This window comes from Juglans regia, chromosome 5 (assembly GCF_001411555.2).
Source record: "Juglans regia cultivar Chandler chromosome 5, Walnut 2.0, whole genome shotgun sequence".
Lineage (NCBI taxonomy): Eukaryota > Viridiplantae > Streptophyta > Magnoliopsida > Fagales > Juglandaceae > Juglans > Juglans regia.
In genome coordinates this window covers 9,748,694-9,768,256 of record NC_049905.1, presented here as the reverse complement: position 1 = coordinate 9,768,256, position 19,563 = coordinate 9,748,694, and the positions used below count along the sequence as shown (strand labels likewise).

Sequence of the window (19,563 nt, the reverse complement as noted above, 5' to 3'; positions counted from 1 at the left end):
AATTATAAATAATAGCATTTTGTGGGTGCCGTTAAGGTGGGTTTCATTTTTTTAAGTTGAGATGAGTTCAACTTTTTAGGTTGAAATGTATGAACTAAGTTGAGATGGGCTTAACTTTTTTATGGAAAGTAGAAAAATAGTGAGTCCCATCAATGATTGATTTGAGATGAGTTGAGTTTGGCTGAACAACCAAACACAACCTAATCAATGCTTTTCAAATATAAATAATGTTTATAACTTTTTTTCAGTATATAATGTATGTATTTGCTGAGTATTGAACTTATTTTTGTTATTACATTTTAACTCACTAGATGGTAATATTGATTACAAGTCTACAAGCCAAGATGATGATTTAATTAGTATTTATGGTACAATAGGGATCTTAGTGCAATGTTCTAGATTGATGACTAAGTTTAAATAATTAAGTTTCTTTTTGAGTTGTAACGACAAGATACAATATTGTTAAAGTTTATCAATAATTTAGGTTGCTTAGGCTTTCGGTTTGCAATTTTTTTTTTTTTTTTATGGCATCTTGAACTATAAGCAAGAAAATTTCTTTAATCTCTAAAATAGGGTGTTACAATTCTCAACTACTTAGGGTTTAACGTGTTTAAACCTATATCCCTATACCTCTACAAAGAGGAAAGGAAAACGTTCAAGACACTTGATGAAAATGACTTTTCAACGAAAGGGAAAAAAAAATCCTAGGAGTTAGCTGAAATGGTAAGAATTTTGCTCTTGGTGGTGTACTCCTTCCAGGTCTAAGGTTCGAAACTCTAAGTGTAAACAATTTCTATGAGCTATCGGATTTGGAGAGTTTTTGGATTATCCACGATGCATTTACAGAAAAATCTCAGATTAGTCGAAACTTTGTTTCGAATACCCAGTGCTAAACAAAAGAAAAAAGGTCGATGGGGCAATCTAAGGGCAACGACCGCCACAGGTAACATATGCTGGATGAAATTATTATCATTCATATGAATATTGACAGGGTAAAAGAAATTCTGAGTAATGTGAAAAGCTTCCTATAAATGACTTCCGGTAGCTTAATTACTTTGTACTTATAATGATTTCATATACAATTTAATAAGTATTATTGTTACGGTAGTTATCTTGTTTACAACAAAGTTATTTATTACTACCTAATTTCATGATCTGCAGGTTGGTCTTTTGTTGGTTGATCCTTATTTTATGAGTGTCTTTGGCACGAATTGACAATGATTGGGTTTGAGGAAGACTCTTCTCAGGTGGTTCAATATGCTCTAATGAGATTGTTCCTTTTTCACAGTTAAAATCTGAGTGATTTGCAGTGGCTTTTGGGAAAACATCAACAAGTTGTTATTTTGAGGAAATGAATCTGATTGTCAGAGCACCAGAAGATACCCCGATCGCGAACAAAGTGATAATCCCTTTCAATGTGTTTCGTCCATGCATGGAAGACCGGATTTGCTATCATCGTCGTTACATTATCACACCATAGCAACGGCGAATGTGATTGTGGAATGTTTAGTTCATTAAGCAAAGAGAGAATACATGAGAATACTTCAGTGGTTGTGTTAGCAATGGCTCAATACTTGACTTCGATGCTAGATCGGGAGACCGTTTTCTGCTTTCGAAAGCTCTACAAAATGATGCGGGAGCCAAGAAATGCATGTCAATAGTTGATCAACAGTCGTCAAGGCAGCAAGTCCAGGAAAAACTGAAGTGGACCAACGTCCTTTAGTGGGAGAGTTCCATCAGAAATTGCTTCACCTGAGAACCAAGACAGAGAGGTGGGCATGGACATTGGGAAGGCAACAAACATGTTTGTTCGCTGCAGTAAATCAATGGCAAGGAAAAACTGAAGTGGACCAACCTCCTTTAGTACGAATTTCATGGAGGTATAGTGTATTAGATACTATATCAAAATGAAAAATTTCGGCCGAAGGCCGGAATGGAGAATTTAAAACTATGAATCGACATGCAGCGTGTGGATTTGATGATTTTGATTGGCAAATTCAGGTGGTTGAACCATAACAAACATATTCAATGGGAGAAAGGCATTTTTCATGTCCAGTTGATGGTTGTGCCAATTGGCAGAGAGAGCACGGAAAAGAACAGTACGGATGGCGACGAGCTCGATAAGTGGGGTCAACAAATATTTACACAAGAACTTGGATGTTGGCACTTATGAATCTAATAAGACAGAACAAAACAATAGGCAACTTTTATTAAAACTGACTTGAACTGAATTCAATCCACTATACAAAATAGAGATTAAGCACATCAAAGAAGTAATTAAGATACAAGCACATCTAAGGAAAATAAAACGTTGAGGGGGGGAAAAAAACCCGCCCTTGTGGAATGACCTCAAAATTAAATTTGGAGGCCGAGTACAGCCGATGGGCAGTCTTTTTTATAATAACAGAACACACCAAAGTAAAATAATTTACACTGACATTAGCGATGGTTTGATCGATGACTTGCAGGCTAAGAAGCTTATGAGATTACACCAAAAGAGAAACTTTTTTTTCATTTATGCATACTCGGGGTTGAATGCTAAGGCCTCCTGGTAAATCATATCCTTCATTTGCTCCTCTTCCAATAGTTGCTCAAAGTCGAAGGAAAATGGCTCTGCGCAGACCGGTTCATCAGCTATGTCATGCAGTCTTTCAAAGTAAGGATGGGCCAAAGCTTCTTCAACTGTGCAGAGACAACATATTAACTATTGGAGAAAAGTAACATAAAGGAAAATTTGAAATTAAACTCAATATTTAACTCTGAGGCATGTCTTCTGCCCAACAAAGATTCAATTCCACATATGAAAAAAAATCCACATATGAAGTATTATTAATGGTGGCAAGCACTAAAATCCCCACCGATTTAGAGATAAAAGCATGTCTATAAATGTATAATTCTGACAACTAATAAATGCATGCAAGTTTTGCTTTGTCTGTACATGTGAATAAACCTTGCAGAGTGAAATTTGAAGAAAGAGAGACTTCTGAATGTTTTCCATGACGGGATGAAAAACGAAGGTTCCATAACTGAGGGACTTCAAATCACAACTTCTAACGCCTTTTTTAAGTGATCAAAGGTTAGCTATTCAGTGCCTGACGTCTGATATCACGATAGTAGATGAAGAGAGTAGACCAGATAACATGGCTTCCCATACACTAACAACACAGAAGCAACTCATAAACTCTATTCTACAAAATGTATATGAAACCCAATTACAATTTACAAATTTTAATAGGTACAGCTTGCGGTTTCTTTAAGAGAAACAATTAGGTTAGACTTTCATCGTATTAAAACTTTAACTTGTCTGTTAAAATTTCTCAATTACTTCGGACCTATCCAAAAAGCAATTAATGGAGCATCCACTTCTAAACAACAGATAACTGATCAAAACTGAATTTGATACAAGTGCTTGGTTCACTAGTCACCTAATTCAACTGCTTCTCATTGAACACACGATTGTGCAGAAACATTATTTTGATTGCTCGAGTTTTCTCTTTGCGTTCACATCATTGACACATGGTTTATTATGCTAATAGTGCTCTTGACAGTTCCAAGGTGAGTCGGTGACGACATTCTATTCAAGGATGACATATTACTACAAAACTCAAGCTATGATTCATTAATCGTGAACAAAAATCAAACTGAAAACAAACAGTTTTTAATGTTAAGTCCAAACTATTAATCTTCTAAAGCATTTTAAGGAACTGCGTGATAAATTTATATGCCTTAGAATGCCCAACTTGGTTTGAAAGTAAGTTTGAAGTAGGCAGTGAAACTCAATATGATGATTGCTTTCCCTTTTTAAGTTGATTGATGAAAAATTTTCATATCAACAATGCTACAATAATTAAAAATTAATAAATTTCATCTGGCCAGCAAAGCATAAAAATGACTGAAACAGTATAGTAAAATTACCAGTGATTCTTTTAGCCGGATCAAATGTCAACATTTTCTCCATGAGATCAATGGCCAGTGGATTAACATGTGGGAAAACACTGAGTAATGGCTGTCGAGGGTGTGGGGGCTGTTGGCGAATATATCTTTTTGTATCCTCATTCCGAACAAACCAAAGATCGGACTCAGTTGGCATCCCAAGGAGCTAGAAAAAATAAATACATAAATGAAGCATAAATAAGAGCATGCATAAGCATATATCAAGCAGAAATCACTTAAAAGAATTCATTAATAATACCTAATTCATTCCAATAACATACTAAAGCAAAAGGAAATACTAGTAAGGAAGTCTATTGCTAATATAAGTAATTAGAACCCTTGAAATTAATCACTAAACACAGTAATGTACAATAACATATGAGAAATAAATAGTCAACTCATGGAAGCAAACTAATATACTATAACATATGACAGACAAATAGCCAACTCATGAAAGCAAAAAAAAAAAAAAAAAATACAAAGGCAATGAAGCTCAGCTATATATCTAAAAGAGTTGTTTAAATTAGAAGCATGATCAGCTTTCAGAGTTGAAAAGATAAAAGAGTTTCCATATTGTTCATTTATTCTGATACTTAAGTGCATCAGTGGAATGCCATGTAGAAAACCAGAACAGGAAATTTGTTACAATAAGTATCTTAAGTTATATTATTTCTTCTCATAGAGGTTGAACACTAAACAAACCCTTACAACAAAGAACTGAAGTTGAAATTACTTTTCTTAAAAGTATATGTCTATCCTGACTTGCTTTCTTTTTTTATTCCTTACCTCTATCAACAAGCGCATCTGATGCGCTTGATCTCTGCCTGGAAACAAAGGCCTTCTATTCATAAGCTCCATAAAGATGCAACCCACAGACCACACATCAATGGCAGCAGTGTAATCTGAAGAGTTCAACAGTAGCTCAGGCGCCCTGTACCATCTCGTGACAACATATTCAGTCATAAACTCATTCTCTGCAGTCGGACGAGCAAGACCAAAATCACAAATCTTCAGGTCACAATTTGCATTCAATAAGAGGTTGCTGGGTTTCAAGTCTCTATGAATAACATTTGCAGAATGTATAAACTTCAGTCCTCGAAGGATCTGATACAAGAAGTACTGCAAAGCATCATTGCCATCATAAAACTAATGTCAGTTCCAAAAAAATATTAACAATAAAAAGAAGCACATAGTTTAGAAAGTCGAGGTGCTATACAATTGTGAGACTCAAAAGCAAGGCATCGTACCTGAGAGTGCTCCTCTGATAAGCCTTGATTGGAGCGAATTATTTGGTGAAGATCAGTATCCATGAGTTCCGTGGCAATGTAGACATCTGTAAATTCTCTCCGTAAAGGAGGAGGAACAACATCTCTTATACCTATGACCTGTATTACATGCAGGTGATTCTACTTCACAAATCCGATAATAATACAAGACAGTCTTATATTGAATCTATTAAAGTCCAAATCCCTATTACTTGGGCTCAAGATGAATGTTTCTTAAACCGTCCTCTTCTGGAAAAAAAAAAATGTTTTTTAAATATTAGATAAAGTAAAAAGTTCAACTTTCTTTTGCTACAATGGAACTTTATTAACAAAAACAATGCTCTTTCCGTTCCATTTATTAGAGCAAGAGGAATGCTATTTATAATCTTTTAATTATCATCATTTCATCGTGCAATCATTTGATGTCAATCATTTTACATCAAGAAAAGATCAAAGGGTAATCGATAAGAGATAATTGACATCATTTTTCAATAAAGCAAAACACTCTTAAGACATAAAAAATTTAGAATCTGTGGAAGTTTTTATTCTAATTTTAATTACTAAATTCATGGATAATCAGAGATGAGTTGCTATCATAAAACAAGATTTTTTAAAAAAAAAAAAAAAAAAAATCCCCTAAATAGGAAGTATTAGCACAAGGGCCCAAAATTCATACCACATCAGAGTTAAGTTTTACTTTTCAAAATTGAGTCACAGAAAGATGAACCAATGTTTTAGCTTTTTCTAGAATCAGCCAACAACTTGAATGAAACTGAAGATTTTCTTTCCATTTTTTCCTTACATTTTCATGATCGAAATGCCGAAGCAGCTTAATCTCCCTGAGCGTACGCTTGGCGTCCATGTGGTTATCGAACGCGTTCGCTATTTTCTTCATGGCGACCATCTCGTTCGTCTCCGAATTCAACACCGAGCTTCAAAAAGTCAACCACCGAAAATACAGTTAAGTTACATCCCAAACCACAACCCATCAAAGAAAAACCAGCCACCAAAAAAAAAAAACCCAAATCTGATCGAGTACCAGACGATTCCGTACGCGCCGCGACCGATAGGCATGATGGGAGGGCGGTACTTGGCCGTGATCTCGAAGAGGTTCCCGAAGATGTTGTGCTGAAAAAACTGACCTCCGTGCGTTGGAACCGCCGGAAAATCCCCTAACTGACCGGCTGCCGAACTGTGGTTGGCGTCAGCCATTTCCGAACTCTCTCTCTCTCTCTCTCACACACACACACACACACTCTCTCTCTACCTCTTCCACAGAAGCTTTCTCGCTCCTTATAGTGTGAAGAACAAGCAATGAGGACGAAGAATTTGAAGGGAGAGACAGAAAGGATTTAAAGGAGAAGAGCAGCCTGAGGTTCAGATCCTCAGTGCTTTTCCGTTTGGTCTGAGCTCGGAGTAAATGGCTGGAAGGTGACGGGAAACGAGACAGAGAGAGAGAGAGAGGATGCAAAAGTAGTGACCCCATACCGGGTTGGACAGGCATCGGAGGGCTGAGATTCCAGGCTTCCAGCCGCCTCTCATCGATGGTTCATATTTGTTCTATTTTTCCAACCGTCATTGGTTCGGATAACTTAAAAGTCAACAAAACCACGCATGAATTTAAACATTATAACTAAAATTAAATAATTATTTATTACTTTTTTACGATTTTCTTCTCAATTTTGTGTTTTTTTTTTTTCCCTCATCTTCTCAATTTTGTGTTCGACGTATCATTAAATAATAAGTTCAGATGTAAAATATAATAAATATTCTTGATTATTTAATCTAACATTATAAAATAATATAATAAAATAGATGATGAATAATATTATCCAATTGGGTTAATTAACTATGATATTTTAAAAAAATTGGCATTATTTTTCAAGATTTTCTTTTTTAAATTAGTGAAATAAAAGTCTTAGTTGTCATTTGGATAGTGAGTTAAGATGAAATGAAAGTTAAAAATTAAATAAAATATTATTATAATATTATTATTATTTTAAGATTTGAAAAATTGAATTGTTTATTATATTTTGTGTGAAAATTTAAAAAAATTATAATGATGAGATGAGATGAGATGAAACACTTTCACTATCTAAATGAGCTCGCTTGTTTAGAAAAAAATTTCATTTCAAAAATTTCATCTTATCTCATTTATCTTCTTCTTAAATATCACTCAAATACAAATACTTTCAAATTAATCATTACAACTTTCTTAAACTTTCAAATAAAAAATAAAAAATAATTCAATTTTTTCAAATCTCCAAATAAAAATAATATTATAATAATATTACAACTTTATAATATTTTTTATTTAACTTTTTCTCTATCTCATTTATCAAAATTTCATAAAATACCAACTCAAATTATCTCACTACTATTCACACTATCTTATTACTATTCATAAAATTTTTATCTCGTCTCACTAATCAAGCTTGTCTGATCTTCAATCACAAATATTTTAAATAATTCTTAATTTAATTCATTAGTATTTGTAAAATAGTCACATCATATGATTAATTAATGACAAATTAGGTTAAGACAGCATTCATCTATTTTTATGTGTTAATGAAGTCAACTTAATACGTGTTCATAAAAAGATTTTCTTTGAGATTCCTTTCTGCTTTTATAATTTTTTTTTTTTATAAAAGATTGACATTTGAGAAAATATTAATTTAAAAGATGGTTGGATTAAGAGAAGAAAATATATATATATATATATATATTTATATATATATTCAAAAGATGTGTGAGGAAATTGTTAATGGCCAATTGTAATAAAAGGTCTTTTGATGATGTGTGGAGAATTATGAACCACCAGATTTAATTAATTTAATGTTGTTAGAGGTTTCAAATTCTATACATATCATATCCTTTTTTTTTTTTTTTTTGGCTCCTTATGGGCAATCAAATCTAGTTGGTCCAATTTTTGTATCATATTTAATGAGCCACTTCCATTTTTTATTAGAAAAATAGATGACTTGGGCTCAATTATTGGAGCATTAAGGTTGGATTTGTTGGAATAGGGTTTTTTTTTTTTTTTTTTCAGATTTTTCTGTTGGGCAGAATTTTTTTAATCTCAATCATTTTTCTTAAATATAATTATTTATTATATTTTAAAAAATTGTAATTGGTTATGTGAGAGTTTTCAATCATTTAAATTTAATTTAATTTAAATAAAAAATAAATAAACAGATCTTGATCCTATTTCATAGTGTTTAGATGATAACAGTCTTCAACAGGTATAACTGAAAAAATTATAACAGAATGACAAGATAAGTCATCTCATGGAGATAAAACAAATTTTCAATCTTATGAAATATGAAAGAAAAATTTCAAGTCCTGGCAAGACTTATTTGAAACCAAAAGCCTTTTTTTTGGCTGAATGGAAACCAAAAGCCTCTGTTTACTTGAATTAGTCACTGATATTAATTTGTGGGTACAGAGAAAAGGACTTTGTAATATAATTGCATTTGTTTGTCCCATTGAGCACAGTAGATTTTGGATGGGATTAATGTCAAAGTCACAAACTCTTGACATCAAGTTTCAAATTAATTAAGCCACAAAAAATAATAATAACAAAAACTCGCTAAATATTTACAATAGTGTACGTTTGGATCTCAAATCCATCTCAACTCATCATTACAATTTTTTCAAATCTCAAAATAATAATAATATTAAAAAATAATATTCTAACAATATTTTATTATCTCAACTCAACTCAGTTCAATATCCAAACACAGCCTAAGGAGATGTTTGAAAAAGTTTTATTTTCAAACATCATTCAAACTAATTATTATAATTTTTTCAAACTAATTATTACTATTTTTTCAAACTTTCAAATAAAAATAAAAAATAATTCAAATTTTTTAAATTTTAAAATAAAAATAATATTAAGAAATTATATTCTAATAATATTTTAAGTTTATAATATTTTTTATTCAACTTTTTCTCTCTTATTTTTCAAAATCAATAAATACTTAACTTAAACTATCTCACTATTATTTACAAATCAATTTATTATTATTCACAAAATTCTGATTATATCTCATTCTCCAAATAAAATCCCTTAAATGCAATGCTTTATAGGTGAAAAAGCAGAAAATTTACTTGTTTTGTATGATGTAAGCACTTAAGAATTTAACCGAATAAAAAGGGTCCTACATGCCAACGCATACATGTAGGACTTTCGAGGAAGGCCACCTTCCTTACCACCAAACACTCCTCTCGAACCACTTGGATCACCGTTAGGACGAGCTCCTACTAGTGCCGACGGCACCAAAGGGCCCATGGGTGCCGCCATGGACGAATCCATAGGAGAATAAACCCTAACCACCAAGCAAAAGATACCTTGAAAATTACCGAGCTAAATTCTTGAGTGCTCACATCATACAAAACAAGTAAATTTTCTGCTTTTTCACCTATAAAGCATTGCATTTAAGGGATTTTATTTGGAAATTGAGATATAATCAGAATTTTGCTTTCTTGTAGTTTGAGTTAGTATTAGTATTATTTATTTACGATTTTTCTCCGTCGTAAATGAGAATTTGTTTTGAATAAAAGATGGAGGTGTCACCCTCTTTTTATTAAAAAAAAATATATATTGTTCAACTAAATTGAAGAATAAAAAAAGATGAGTTTTAGAAGATTCTTGAAAAGATTGCGATACCATGGCCAAAATTCTAGACGGTCGACGACTATAGTTACCGAACATGGCGTGGAAAAAGGATTATTTAATTTTGAAATTTTATGATTGAGTAAATAAAGAGGTTAGTCAAGATCGGTTAGATTGTTGTTGCCAACTTCTCATGTGCTTTTTTCCTTTGATAATTTTTATTTGCTTGTTCACACCCATTGAGTTGAAAATTATAAGCATAAGAGTTTTTTCAACTTGTTCCCACGTGCGATTAACATCATGCAGCTTCAATCCATTTCTTACTTTACCCATATAAAAATAAAATAAAATAAAGATCTAGAGAGAAGACAAAAGAGCCAAACAAAAGCATAAGATTATCCAATATATGGGTTAAAAAATTTGCTACTCATCATCTCTACATACTACACACCACACTTTTTTTTAATTTTTTTTTTAAATTTATTGAATTATTCTACTCATCATCCATATACGACACATTTGGTAAGAGAAAAAAATACAAATAAAATAGAAAAAAAATGTGGTGTGTAATTTGTGTAGATGATGAATAGAATTTTTCATAGGTTAAACCCTATCAAGATATACATAACCCCTATTTAATTTCCATGACTTAGCATATGTTTAGGATTGCGGTGAAAAATATAATTTATAACTTTATGGCTTATAACTTACAACTTAAGTAATAAGTTGTATTATTAAAAAGTTATTTACTATTTGGTAATATTTATATGTTTAAAATACTTTCAAACATGTTATATTTGTTTGGAAACAAATTAAAGAAGGGTTTTTTAATGTAGAAATGACGATCATTTGATTTTTTTAAAAATTATAACTATCATCTTAAAAGTTTGAAAGTTGTATGGGTATTTTCGCTCATTCACAGTCTTTTTTAAATTTGAATTCCATTCTGAATTATCTGGAAAAACACGTTTGAGTAAAAGCATCAAAACGATGATTTTCCTTAAACATACCTTTTAGCTTATTTGTGATTAAAAAAAAAAAACTTTAATAAGTAACATCTAAACAATTTAATTTTTCTGTTAAGCATTTTTTGACTTCTAACGCAACTCCAAATAGGCCCTTAACCGTCCTTCCTTTGTGAAAAAGCGAAACGTGAAATTATGAATTCTAATCTTACAAGTTGCCCATCATCTCATTATATATAGCAAAACAAGAAAGCTAAAGCTAGCCATGCACCTTAGAGTTTATAGTATAAAAAAAGATGACACGTAAAGTTGATTCTAATATATATATATATATATATATATATATATATATATATATTGAGCATTTGATATTGTACGAGAAATTCATTCGAACAATCATAAATACCATGGAATCCATTTATGTGCCTATATCTCCCGTACTCTAAATCTTGATCAAATTCAAACAGCAACTGTAAAAAAGTTAATTACTTATAGAATAACGGTTTAAATTAAAAAAGAACACCAAGATAATGGTTTAAAGTTGATATGATGAAGACGTCTCAACCATTTAACTTGAAAATGATGGACATTAAATAAGTCTAAATGATAAAAAAAAAAAAAATGCTTTAAAGTGTTTTTTAAAAAGATGTTCTTGATTAAGTTTGTTCATGTGTGAATACGCCGCATATTTTCTTCAATTTTCATCATATGGAAAGACCGAAACAAAGAAGTCAAGGAGGTAGGGCCGTAGGGGCCGGGGTGATGTTGGGTAGGGTTGCCGCGTCACCGAACCAACCCCATGCATTACGCAAAAGCCACCAAAGGGTCCAAAGGTCTTCGGATTGACCAACTCAAACCAAACTCAATTCAAAGATTTACAAAGACGTGGGAGCTTCTTCGTCAACTTGCAGCCCTCCTCAACTCAATTGCTGTTGTTTTTTTTGTTTAAAATTTATAAAAGCCATGCACGAGGCATTGCAGAAGCTCACCCCTTGTAGACGTCTATGCTACTATCCCATGTACAAATCACTTGTACAGTCTAATTAGATGCATGGACATTATTGTATCATACTCAAAGCTTTCCATGAAGAATACAATATCGGATGTTCTTGACCATGCTCACATGCCCTCGTGCAAGCCCATTCTACTCTATCGCCAAACACCAGCAAGCCATCTCTATTATCTCTTATTATGATCTTGCTCATCACATGCATGTGCAATATTGTGGATATATAATTGACCCATTTCATGTAGCAAGCTACTGATCAAGAATCCTTCACTCTATATATATATATATATATATATATATATATATATATATATGTGGATTGCATGATAAGTTAGGCATGCATGCACCTTTTTTCTTCAAGCAGTATGGACTAGAATGCATTTTTGGGTGCAAATTGGGTTGGCTACCCCACAAGAAGGTGTTCTACGAATGGCTCGAGTACTGGCCAGGGCCGAGTATAGAACTGTACATGGTTTCTACAATTGCTTAACTTACGTGGTCAACATTCTTACTTTGTGATCTTGGTGTTACCAAGTCATCTCCTCCGACCCTTTACTACAATTAATAAAGTTCTCTTTACATGACAATGGACCTTGTCTTTCATGCATGTAGAAAACACATTGAAATTGATTACTATTATGTTTAGGAGCATGTTGCCCTTGAGAACTTGTAGACTAAGCATGTGTACGTCCTTCTCATCTCAACTTTCAAACATATTTACCGAACCCTTGATCCCGACAAACTCAATCTTGTATCACAGTTCACTTAGCGTGCGGGGGGGGGGGGGGGATATTGAAAGAGTTGACTTTCTTAAGCTTGGCAACTTTATTATATTGTGAAGGCGTGTTTTGTAACCACCAACTCCGAAACGTGCTGTGTTCTTGTAAAAGAGAATAAGGTGGTGATACCAAAGTTAGGATAGATTTTGTATTGGAGAAAAGAGAGAGAGTAGAGAGTTAGTTCAGAGTGATTAGCCTCATTTCGTTATTGGCTTTATGTGATTTATATTATCCTCGTCAATGTCTTGTCGGCTACAGGATCTTCAGTGGGGATTCCAGACTTGCGCTCCATGTTGATGTATTTAATATGACATGACTTTTTGCACATCATCCTCACTATATCGGGTTGGATTAAATGTGCTTGATTCTAGGCCCAAAGACGGCTGCAGGCACAGGCCTAGCCCTATGGGGGGAGAAATATCCCTCTTCCAGTTACACCCCAATTCATACCATATGAACATTGAGAATTATTCTTTGTCCCTTCACGACATGCCCCCATGATCGTTGCCCACAATAGCTCGCACTGCTATGCCTAGGGTAAAGTGCGACGATTCATCTCCCATGTTCAATTGTGTGGTGGGAGTTATGGGCCTCGTTTCTAGCATGCCATCTTGTCTGACATTTGTCACATTTCCATTTGAAACCGTCCAATCAGTTCGGTAGACCTATTTGTACCCCTGGTTTAGGTTAGCAATCTTTGCCTTCCCGCACTGTCATTTCTTTCATTTCCATTGTTCCTGCGCTTTCCCTTTCCTCATCCTTCAACAATGCTCAAGCCAAATGGTCCCCCAAAAGGTATCCCACCTCTCTTCCCGAGAATCGCATCCACCGCATCTTGAAGCCCCCTTCAAGGTTTGGGGCGAACGTCACGCAACGCTTCCTAGCATTTCGAGGGGTACCATTGGACTGCATCCATCTCTCACTCAGATCTGTACGTCGTTCATGCCTCGTTTGGGATATCAGAGTACATTACCATTGGACTGCATCCATTTCTCACTCAAATCTGTACGTCGTTCGTGACTCGTTTGGGATATCAGAGTACATTACTCTAGAGGTGCCGGTACCCCATTAAGGTGTCGTGGACTTGGAGGGGTTCACCGAGAAGGTGGCTCTATACCCCCATGATGTTCTTGAACATGTTGCGACTCCCTTTTCGCCGCCCCTTTTGAGACATTTTGGATTTCGTTGAGCTAGTCCTAGTGCAGCTTCACCTCAATGCCTGGAGGATATTGATATCTTGCTGCGTTGTTTGGCGTAGAGGTGTTGTGTGATGGGGGTGAAGAATATCCTAACTTGACGACTAGGGAGTTTTTCCATACCCACCAGATACTAGGTCATGAGGGCAATGTGTGTAGTTTCAGGTCTCTACCTAAGTTTCGGGTTGCCTACCTTGAACAACAATTCTCTGGTGTCAAAGATTGGTTCAGAAAATTCTTTTTCATGTTAGGAGGGGGTTGGGAGTTTCCTGCCAGAAGTTCCTAATCCAGGCTGTGTGGAGGTTCGTCCTTGATGACAAGGAGTTTAAGATAAACTTGTCTACTCGTGAGCGAGCTCACATCAGGAAGGTTTATGCCTAGGTCAAAAGGCACCAAGAGGAGGTCTAGAGCAAGGCCCTATTGACGAGAGTGAACATTGAATAGTTTGTACTGATGTCGGAACGGTCGGGGATTTCTGGCCCTTATTTCCTGTGGGAGGCCTTCAATTTCCTGTGGTGAGAAGAGGCCCCGCAGTCTGGTGGTGGAGGAGAAGGGAAAAAAGGGATGCGTTGAGGCCCTACGGGGGTCACCGACCCCCAAAGCAGTCCAGGGGGTGGGCAAGGGGTTTCCTCTCATTCTTGACCGAAAAGTTTGAGCCAACCCTCATGCACTCTGTCTATCATGCTGACAGGGTCATCGCCCCATTTGACACTACAAGTTGAGCATATGAGGAGGATGACGACACACCGTGACCTGTCCTAGCCAAATGACGTCTAGGTTCTTATGGAGCAAGCATAAATCAATTTTGCAACAACAATGGGGCTCGACCACCCCTCTTTTGGCCCCCAGGCCTCTTCGGCATGACTTTGGCTCCAGCCCCTACCTAGCTAGGTGATCAAGACCAGACCATGTATTTCGGTCATGCAGAGCGGGAACTTGACATGGTCTTCTTCGTGGCCTTCCTTGATCCCATTCTAGCAAGTTCAGTTGTTGTCAACCTCCCTTTTGAAGGTGCCGAAGGGACACATGGCCGAGCTGTCTGGGGAATCGGTTGGGGAGATCACCCCTCTCATTCCCTTCCATCAACAGCATTTGGAGGTGAGATGCCCACTTTTACCACAGACCTGGGCAGGGAAACAATCTCATCCCCTATTTTTTTGGCAACCTGCCTAGGGCGAGGACAACTCAGGAGGAGGCAAAAGTAAAGGCTTTGACCGAGAGCCTTACTGGTGATGATACGTCAAGACCACAATAAGGTGATGTAAATGTCGAGGATATAGCAGGGCCTTCGGCCAATGGAGCAACTGGTGAGGGGATGGTGGAATCCCCCACTGTAGAGGTGGGCAGTGTCGGGGGATGCGAAGGTTCTTTCCTGAGGGCTTTTCCTTCTACCCCTCCAAGCATGCCATTTGAGCTAGTGTGTGTTCTTCAGAAAGGAGTACATGGTGGCGTAGGGGCTTCCAGAGTCTGTTTGAGCTGGGGCACTGCTCGGATGAAAGCAGTTCGCGAAACAGTTAGCAAGCTCATAGGACTCCTGTCTTTGGTACATTTCCACTAGCCCTCTTTGCTTTGTTCGTCTTTGTTTTTTTTTTTGTCTTACAATATTGCTGCCTACATGCCTGAGGGAATCAATCAGCTGGTGGCCTAGATTGTTGATAGAAGGGCCGACTTGGAATGGGAGGTCCTTAGGTAGTGAGCTTTCGCGATCTAGGCCCACGAAAAGGTTCTCCAGGCTCGAGCGGAGAGGGATTGCGTGGTGAAGCCTTCGTCGACGTCTTTCGACGAGGGCGCATGGAGGAGAGGGAGAACTCTCGCCTTTGCAACAAGGCTGCTCGCCTTTGAGGGGAGTTGGTTGAAAGGGTCAAGGAGATAAACCGCTGTCATCTTAAGGCCAAGTGGCTCGGGGAGGATCATGATGCCAATCAGGACAAGTTGTCCTGCCAGGACACCAAGCTGGTGGAGTTAAGGGAGCGTTTCCAGGAGCATGGCGAGGCCATCCAGAAAATCGAGCGCTCCTTCTAGGGCCTAGAAGAGCAGCGTATGTTGGAGCTTGGGGAGCAAAGGCGGCTTGAGGACGACGTCAAATCTCGAGACCGACTAATCACTCGAGTTAATGACTCCCTCCAACAGAGTTGGAAAGAGATCATATCTCGGGTCGGAGAACTAGGGACCCTAAGATCTGACTTGGCCTCGGCCAAGAGCAAGATCATCATCAGTGATCTTCAGGTTGCCTCCTTGGAGGCCGAGCTGACCTCCTCCGAGGGAGACCTGATGCAGATTTCTCCTCAATTAACAAAGGTAGGGTGGTCTACAACAGGCCCTAGGGCCACAGTTACCAGGAGGGCTTGGAAAAGATGCGAGACTTTGTTCTTGAGAACCTCGGGGCCAAACTCCTTGAACTTGACCTAAAGACCCTGCACCCTGACAATTCCTCACTCCAGTTCCTCAATGTTTGATGCCTTTCCACCTTCGGCTCCTTGCCCCTGATCTGCTGAGGACACTTGTATACATGTGTTTATTATTATTTATTTCGTAGCAATTTTCATGTTCTTCACCCCGATCCAACTTAGGGCTTGGCTGAGCTTAGTCGCACGTGTTGCTCGTCGGGGCTTAAAATGGGTTGAGATCCTCGACCAAGCTAGTCGCGAACGGCTTGGATAACTAGATGAGAGATGTACTTAACCGCGCTAGGTCACAATGAGAGTTCCCTCCTATAATGCAGGGGTGTGAGCATAGAGCATCGGTTAATATAGTTCCTATGACACGTTAGCAAAGAGGGAATAATAGAGCATTTTATTGAAAAATTTGATTTAAATTATCCGAGGGGCATACTCCTCTTTTACTGAGTTTTCAAATGAAATATTTCCTAAGGTGCTCCGTGTTCTATAGGTGTGGCAATTACTTTCCCTCCACGTCCATGAGCTAGTATGTTCTGGGTCGATCGCAGGCCGTAACCACTTATGGTCCTTTCCAACTTGGTCCGAGTTTCCCTTCCTCTTGGGAAGTCACTCCTGCTTCCTTTAGCACTAGATCCCCTCTTTGAAAGACTGTGTCTCTTCAATTGAAGTATTGTTCTATTTTCCTCGTCGACCGTTATCCTCATATTGACTTCCTCTTTTCCACCAAGTCCAGATTTGCACACATGCACTCTTTATTCATTCTTTTTTCTGAAATGCTAAACTTGGAAGCTCGGTATGCCTACCTCCACTAGGAAGACCGCCTCGCTCCAATATACTAAAACAAAGGGACTTTTTCCTTATAAAGGTTTTAACTGTGGTTTGATATGCTCACAAGACCCCAAGGAGCTCTTCTGCCCACGCTCCTTTTTTGGTTGTCAACCTCCTCTTTAGGATTCCTACCAAGATCTTGTTGGTCGCTCAAACTGTTCATTGGCTTGGGGGTGTCCTGGGGATGAATACCTGGCCTTTATCCTCCAACTCGTTGTTCTAGTTTCTGTAATGGTCGCAATTAAATTGTCTCACATTGTCTGCGATGATTACTCGGGGAATGACATACCGGCACACCACGACCTTCCACAGGAACCGAGTTACACTAGCAACAATTATTGTTGTGAATGGCTCTGCCTTCATCCACTTCATGAAATAGTGCACCGCCACCGAGATGACCTTTGCACCACCTTTTCCTCGCGGCATTGGCCCTACGATATCTAGTCCCTATTGTGTGAATGGCCAGGGGTTAGTGACAAACGTCATCTCTTAGGGTGGGCAATGCGGTACCGACGCATGCATTTGGCACTTATCGCACTTTCGGACGAATTCCTTCGCAGCCTTGAGGGCTCAGGGCCAATAGTAACCAGCTCTTAGTGCCTTTCTTGCTAGGGTCCTCCTGTTCGAGTTATTTCCACATACTCCTTCATGTATTTTTGCCAAGATGTACTAAGCCTTTTTTGAAGAGATACATCAGAGGGGAGAAGAGAAACCTCGTTTGTACAACTTCCCCTCCGCAAGTACAAATCGGGTTGCCCTTTTCTTTACCCTTCTTGCTTACTCTTTCTTGGTCGCCAGCTCTCTAGTGGTAAAAAACTGATTTATCTTGTGAGCCCACTTGGGTATGGCATCCTTTATTTTTGACATCACGGTCCTTATGGCCAGGTTCTTTATCACCCCGATGACTGCTTCCCACGGTAGCTCTGTGTCATCTATTCCCAATGTAGCCGCACTAGCTGGTCTGCCTTCTAGTTGTCCTTTCAAGGAATTCGTTCGATGGTGAGATTCTGGAAGCAGCCGCACTCTTTCCATACCCATTGTAGATAGAGCCAGAGTCTTTCGCTCTTTGCCAGGTACTTACCCTTGACCTGGCTCACCACTATCTCAGAGTCCGTCTTTACTTTTACGTTCGTCATGTCCGGAGCCCTCGTTATGGCGAGGCCTGCCAGTAAGGCCTTGTTTTCTGCTTCATTTTTGGTGGTCTTGAACTCAAATCTTATCAAGCGGTAGGTCTTTTTGCCTTCGTCGAAAACTACATATACCCCCGCACTCCTTTTTTGGCATGACGAGCTATTGACGTAGACATGCCACTGGTTGCCCTTTGGCCGGGTGGGTGTACCTTTAGGATCTTCAATCATCTTAGAAATGAAGTCTGCCAAGGTTTGCCCTTTGATGACTGCTTGGAGAACATAGTCGATATCGAACTCGCTTAGTTTGATTGACTAATTCACTAGGCACCTAGACATGTCCGAGCACTAAAGAACCTTCTTCAGTGGCGCTTCCGTTAGGACCTTTATCAGATGCACTTGGAAGTAAGGCCTTAATCGATGGGCAGCCACTACTAGTGCTAACGCCAATAGCTCCATTTGTGGGTATCTCAGCTCCGATCCCCTTAGGGCCCTACTGGTGTAGTAAACAGGCTTCAGCACTTTGTTCTCCTCCCAGACCAATGCCGCCAGGACGGCGACGGTCGTCACGGACAAGTAAAGGTACAAGGTTTCTCCCGATACCGTTTGACTTAAAAGTGGTGGGTTATATTTGTTAACCCAGGAATACCTCTTCACATTTGTCATTCCACTTATGAAATTTCTGTAGAACTTGGAGGAACAACGAGCACTTGTTTGTTGACTGAGAAACAAATCGATTAAGTGTTGTGATTCTCCCTGTGAGTCTTTGTACTTTGTTAATGGTTAGAGGGGATTTCATGTTGATCATGACTTGAATCTTCTCTAGATTAGCTTCGATGAACCTTTCCCAAACCATGAACCCAAGGAATTTTCCTGATCCTATCCCAAAAGCCTTTCGCAAATCGTTGATGTTCCTCTCGGGTTCCTTGTTTTTCATAAGCAAGTCGTCAACATATACTTCTATGTTGCAGCCGATTTGCTCTTTGAACATCTGGTTAATCAGCCTTTGATAAGTAGCCCGAGAAGTTTTTAGGCCGAAGGGCATCACTTGGTAGCAATACAAGACTCAAAGGTATACCCCACATCTATTACAATCCTTTCTTTCTTTAAAATAATTTCTTGCCAAAGGGTATACCCCTTGGAAACATTTTGGCCACTTTTGAGTTTTAAACAACTCAGGAGATGAGGAATAACTCTACCTCAATTCTTCAATTCAAGCTAGTGTGGGAAAAGAAATCATTGCTAGCACTGCCTCCTTCTCCATGATTCCTAGACAAAGCATCATAAACCTTATTCTCCCTTCCTATCTTGTATTCAATAGTGAAATTGTAACCCAATAATTTGGTGATCCACATTTGTTGAGCCTCAATTCCCACATTTTGTGCAAGAAAAAATTTAAGGGCTTGTTGATATGTTTTTACAATGAATGGTTGTCCAAACAAATAAG

The 19,563-nt window shown here is 37.7% G+C and overlaps 1 protein-coding gene across 1 annotated transcript; it reads right to left on the bottom strand.

Moving 5' to 3' along the window:
• Positions 1-2,176: 2,176 nt before the first annotated feature.
• On the bottom strand, positions 2,177-6,679 carry LOC109022081 (mitogen-activated protein kinase 3-like). Its single transcript, XM_035690223.1, has 6 exons — positions 6,238-6,679; positions 6,001-6,130; positions 5,181-5,318; positions 4,720-5,052; positions 3,916-4,099; positions 2,177-2,682 (listed from the first exon to the last, which is right to left on the bottom strand). The coding sequence occupies exons 1-6, from the start codon at positions 6,408-6,410 to the stop codon at positions 2,516-2,518; spliced, it is 1,125 nt and encodes a 374-aa protein (XP_035546116.1). The 5' UTR covers positions 6,411-6,679; the 3' UTR covers positions 2,177-2,515.
• Between the last annotated feature and the right edge of the window lie 12,884 nt (positions 6,680-19,563).

Bases quoted from the DNA above. Each gene is read 5' to 3' on its own strand.
- LOC109022081 (XM_035690223.1), bottom strand. From the start codon at position 6,410: ATGGCTGACGCCAACCACAGTTCGGCAGCCGGTCAGTTAGGGGATTTT. The intron at 6,131-6,237 runs GTACTCGATCAG...GACTTTTTGAAG, and splicing joins GGCGCGTACGGAATCGTCTG to CTCGGTGTTGAATTCGGAGA. The intron at 5,053-5,180 runs GTACGATGCCTT...GATGCTTTGCAG, and splicing joins TATCAGAGGAGCACTCTCAG to TACTTCTTGTATCAGATCCT.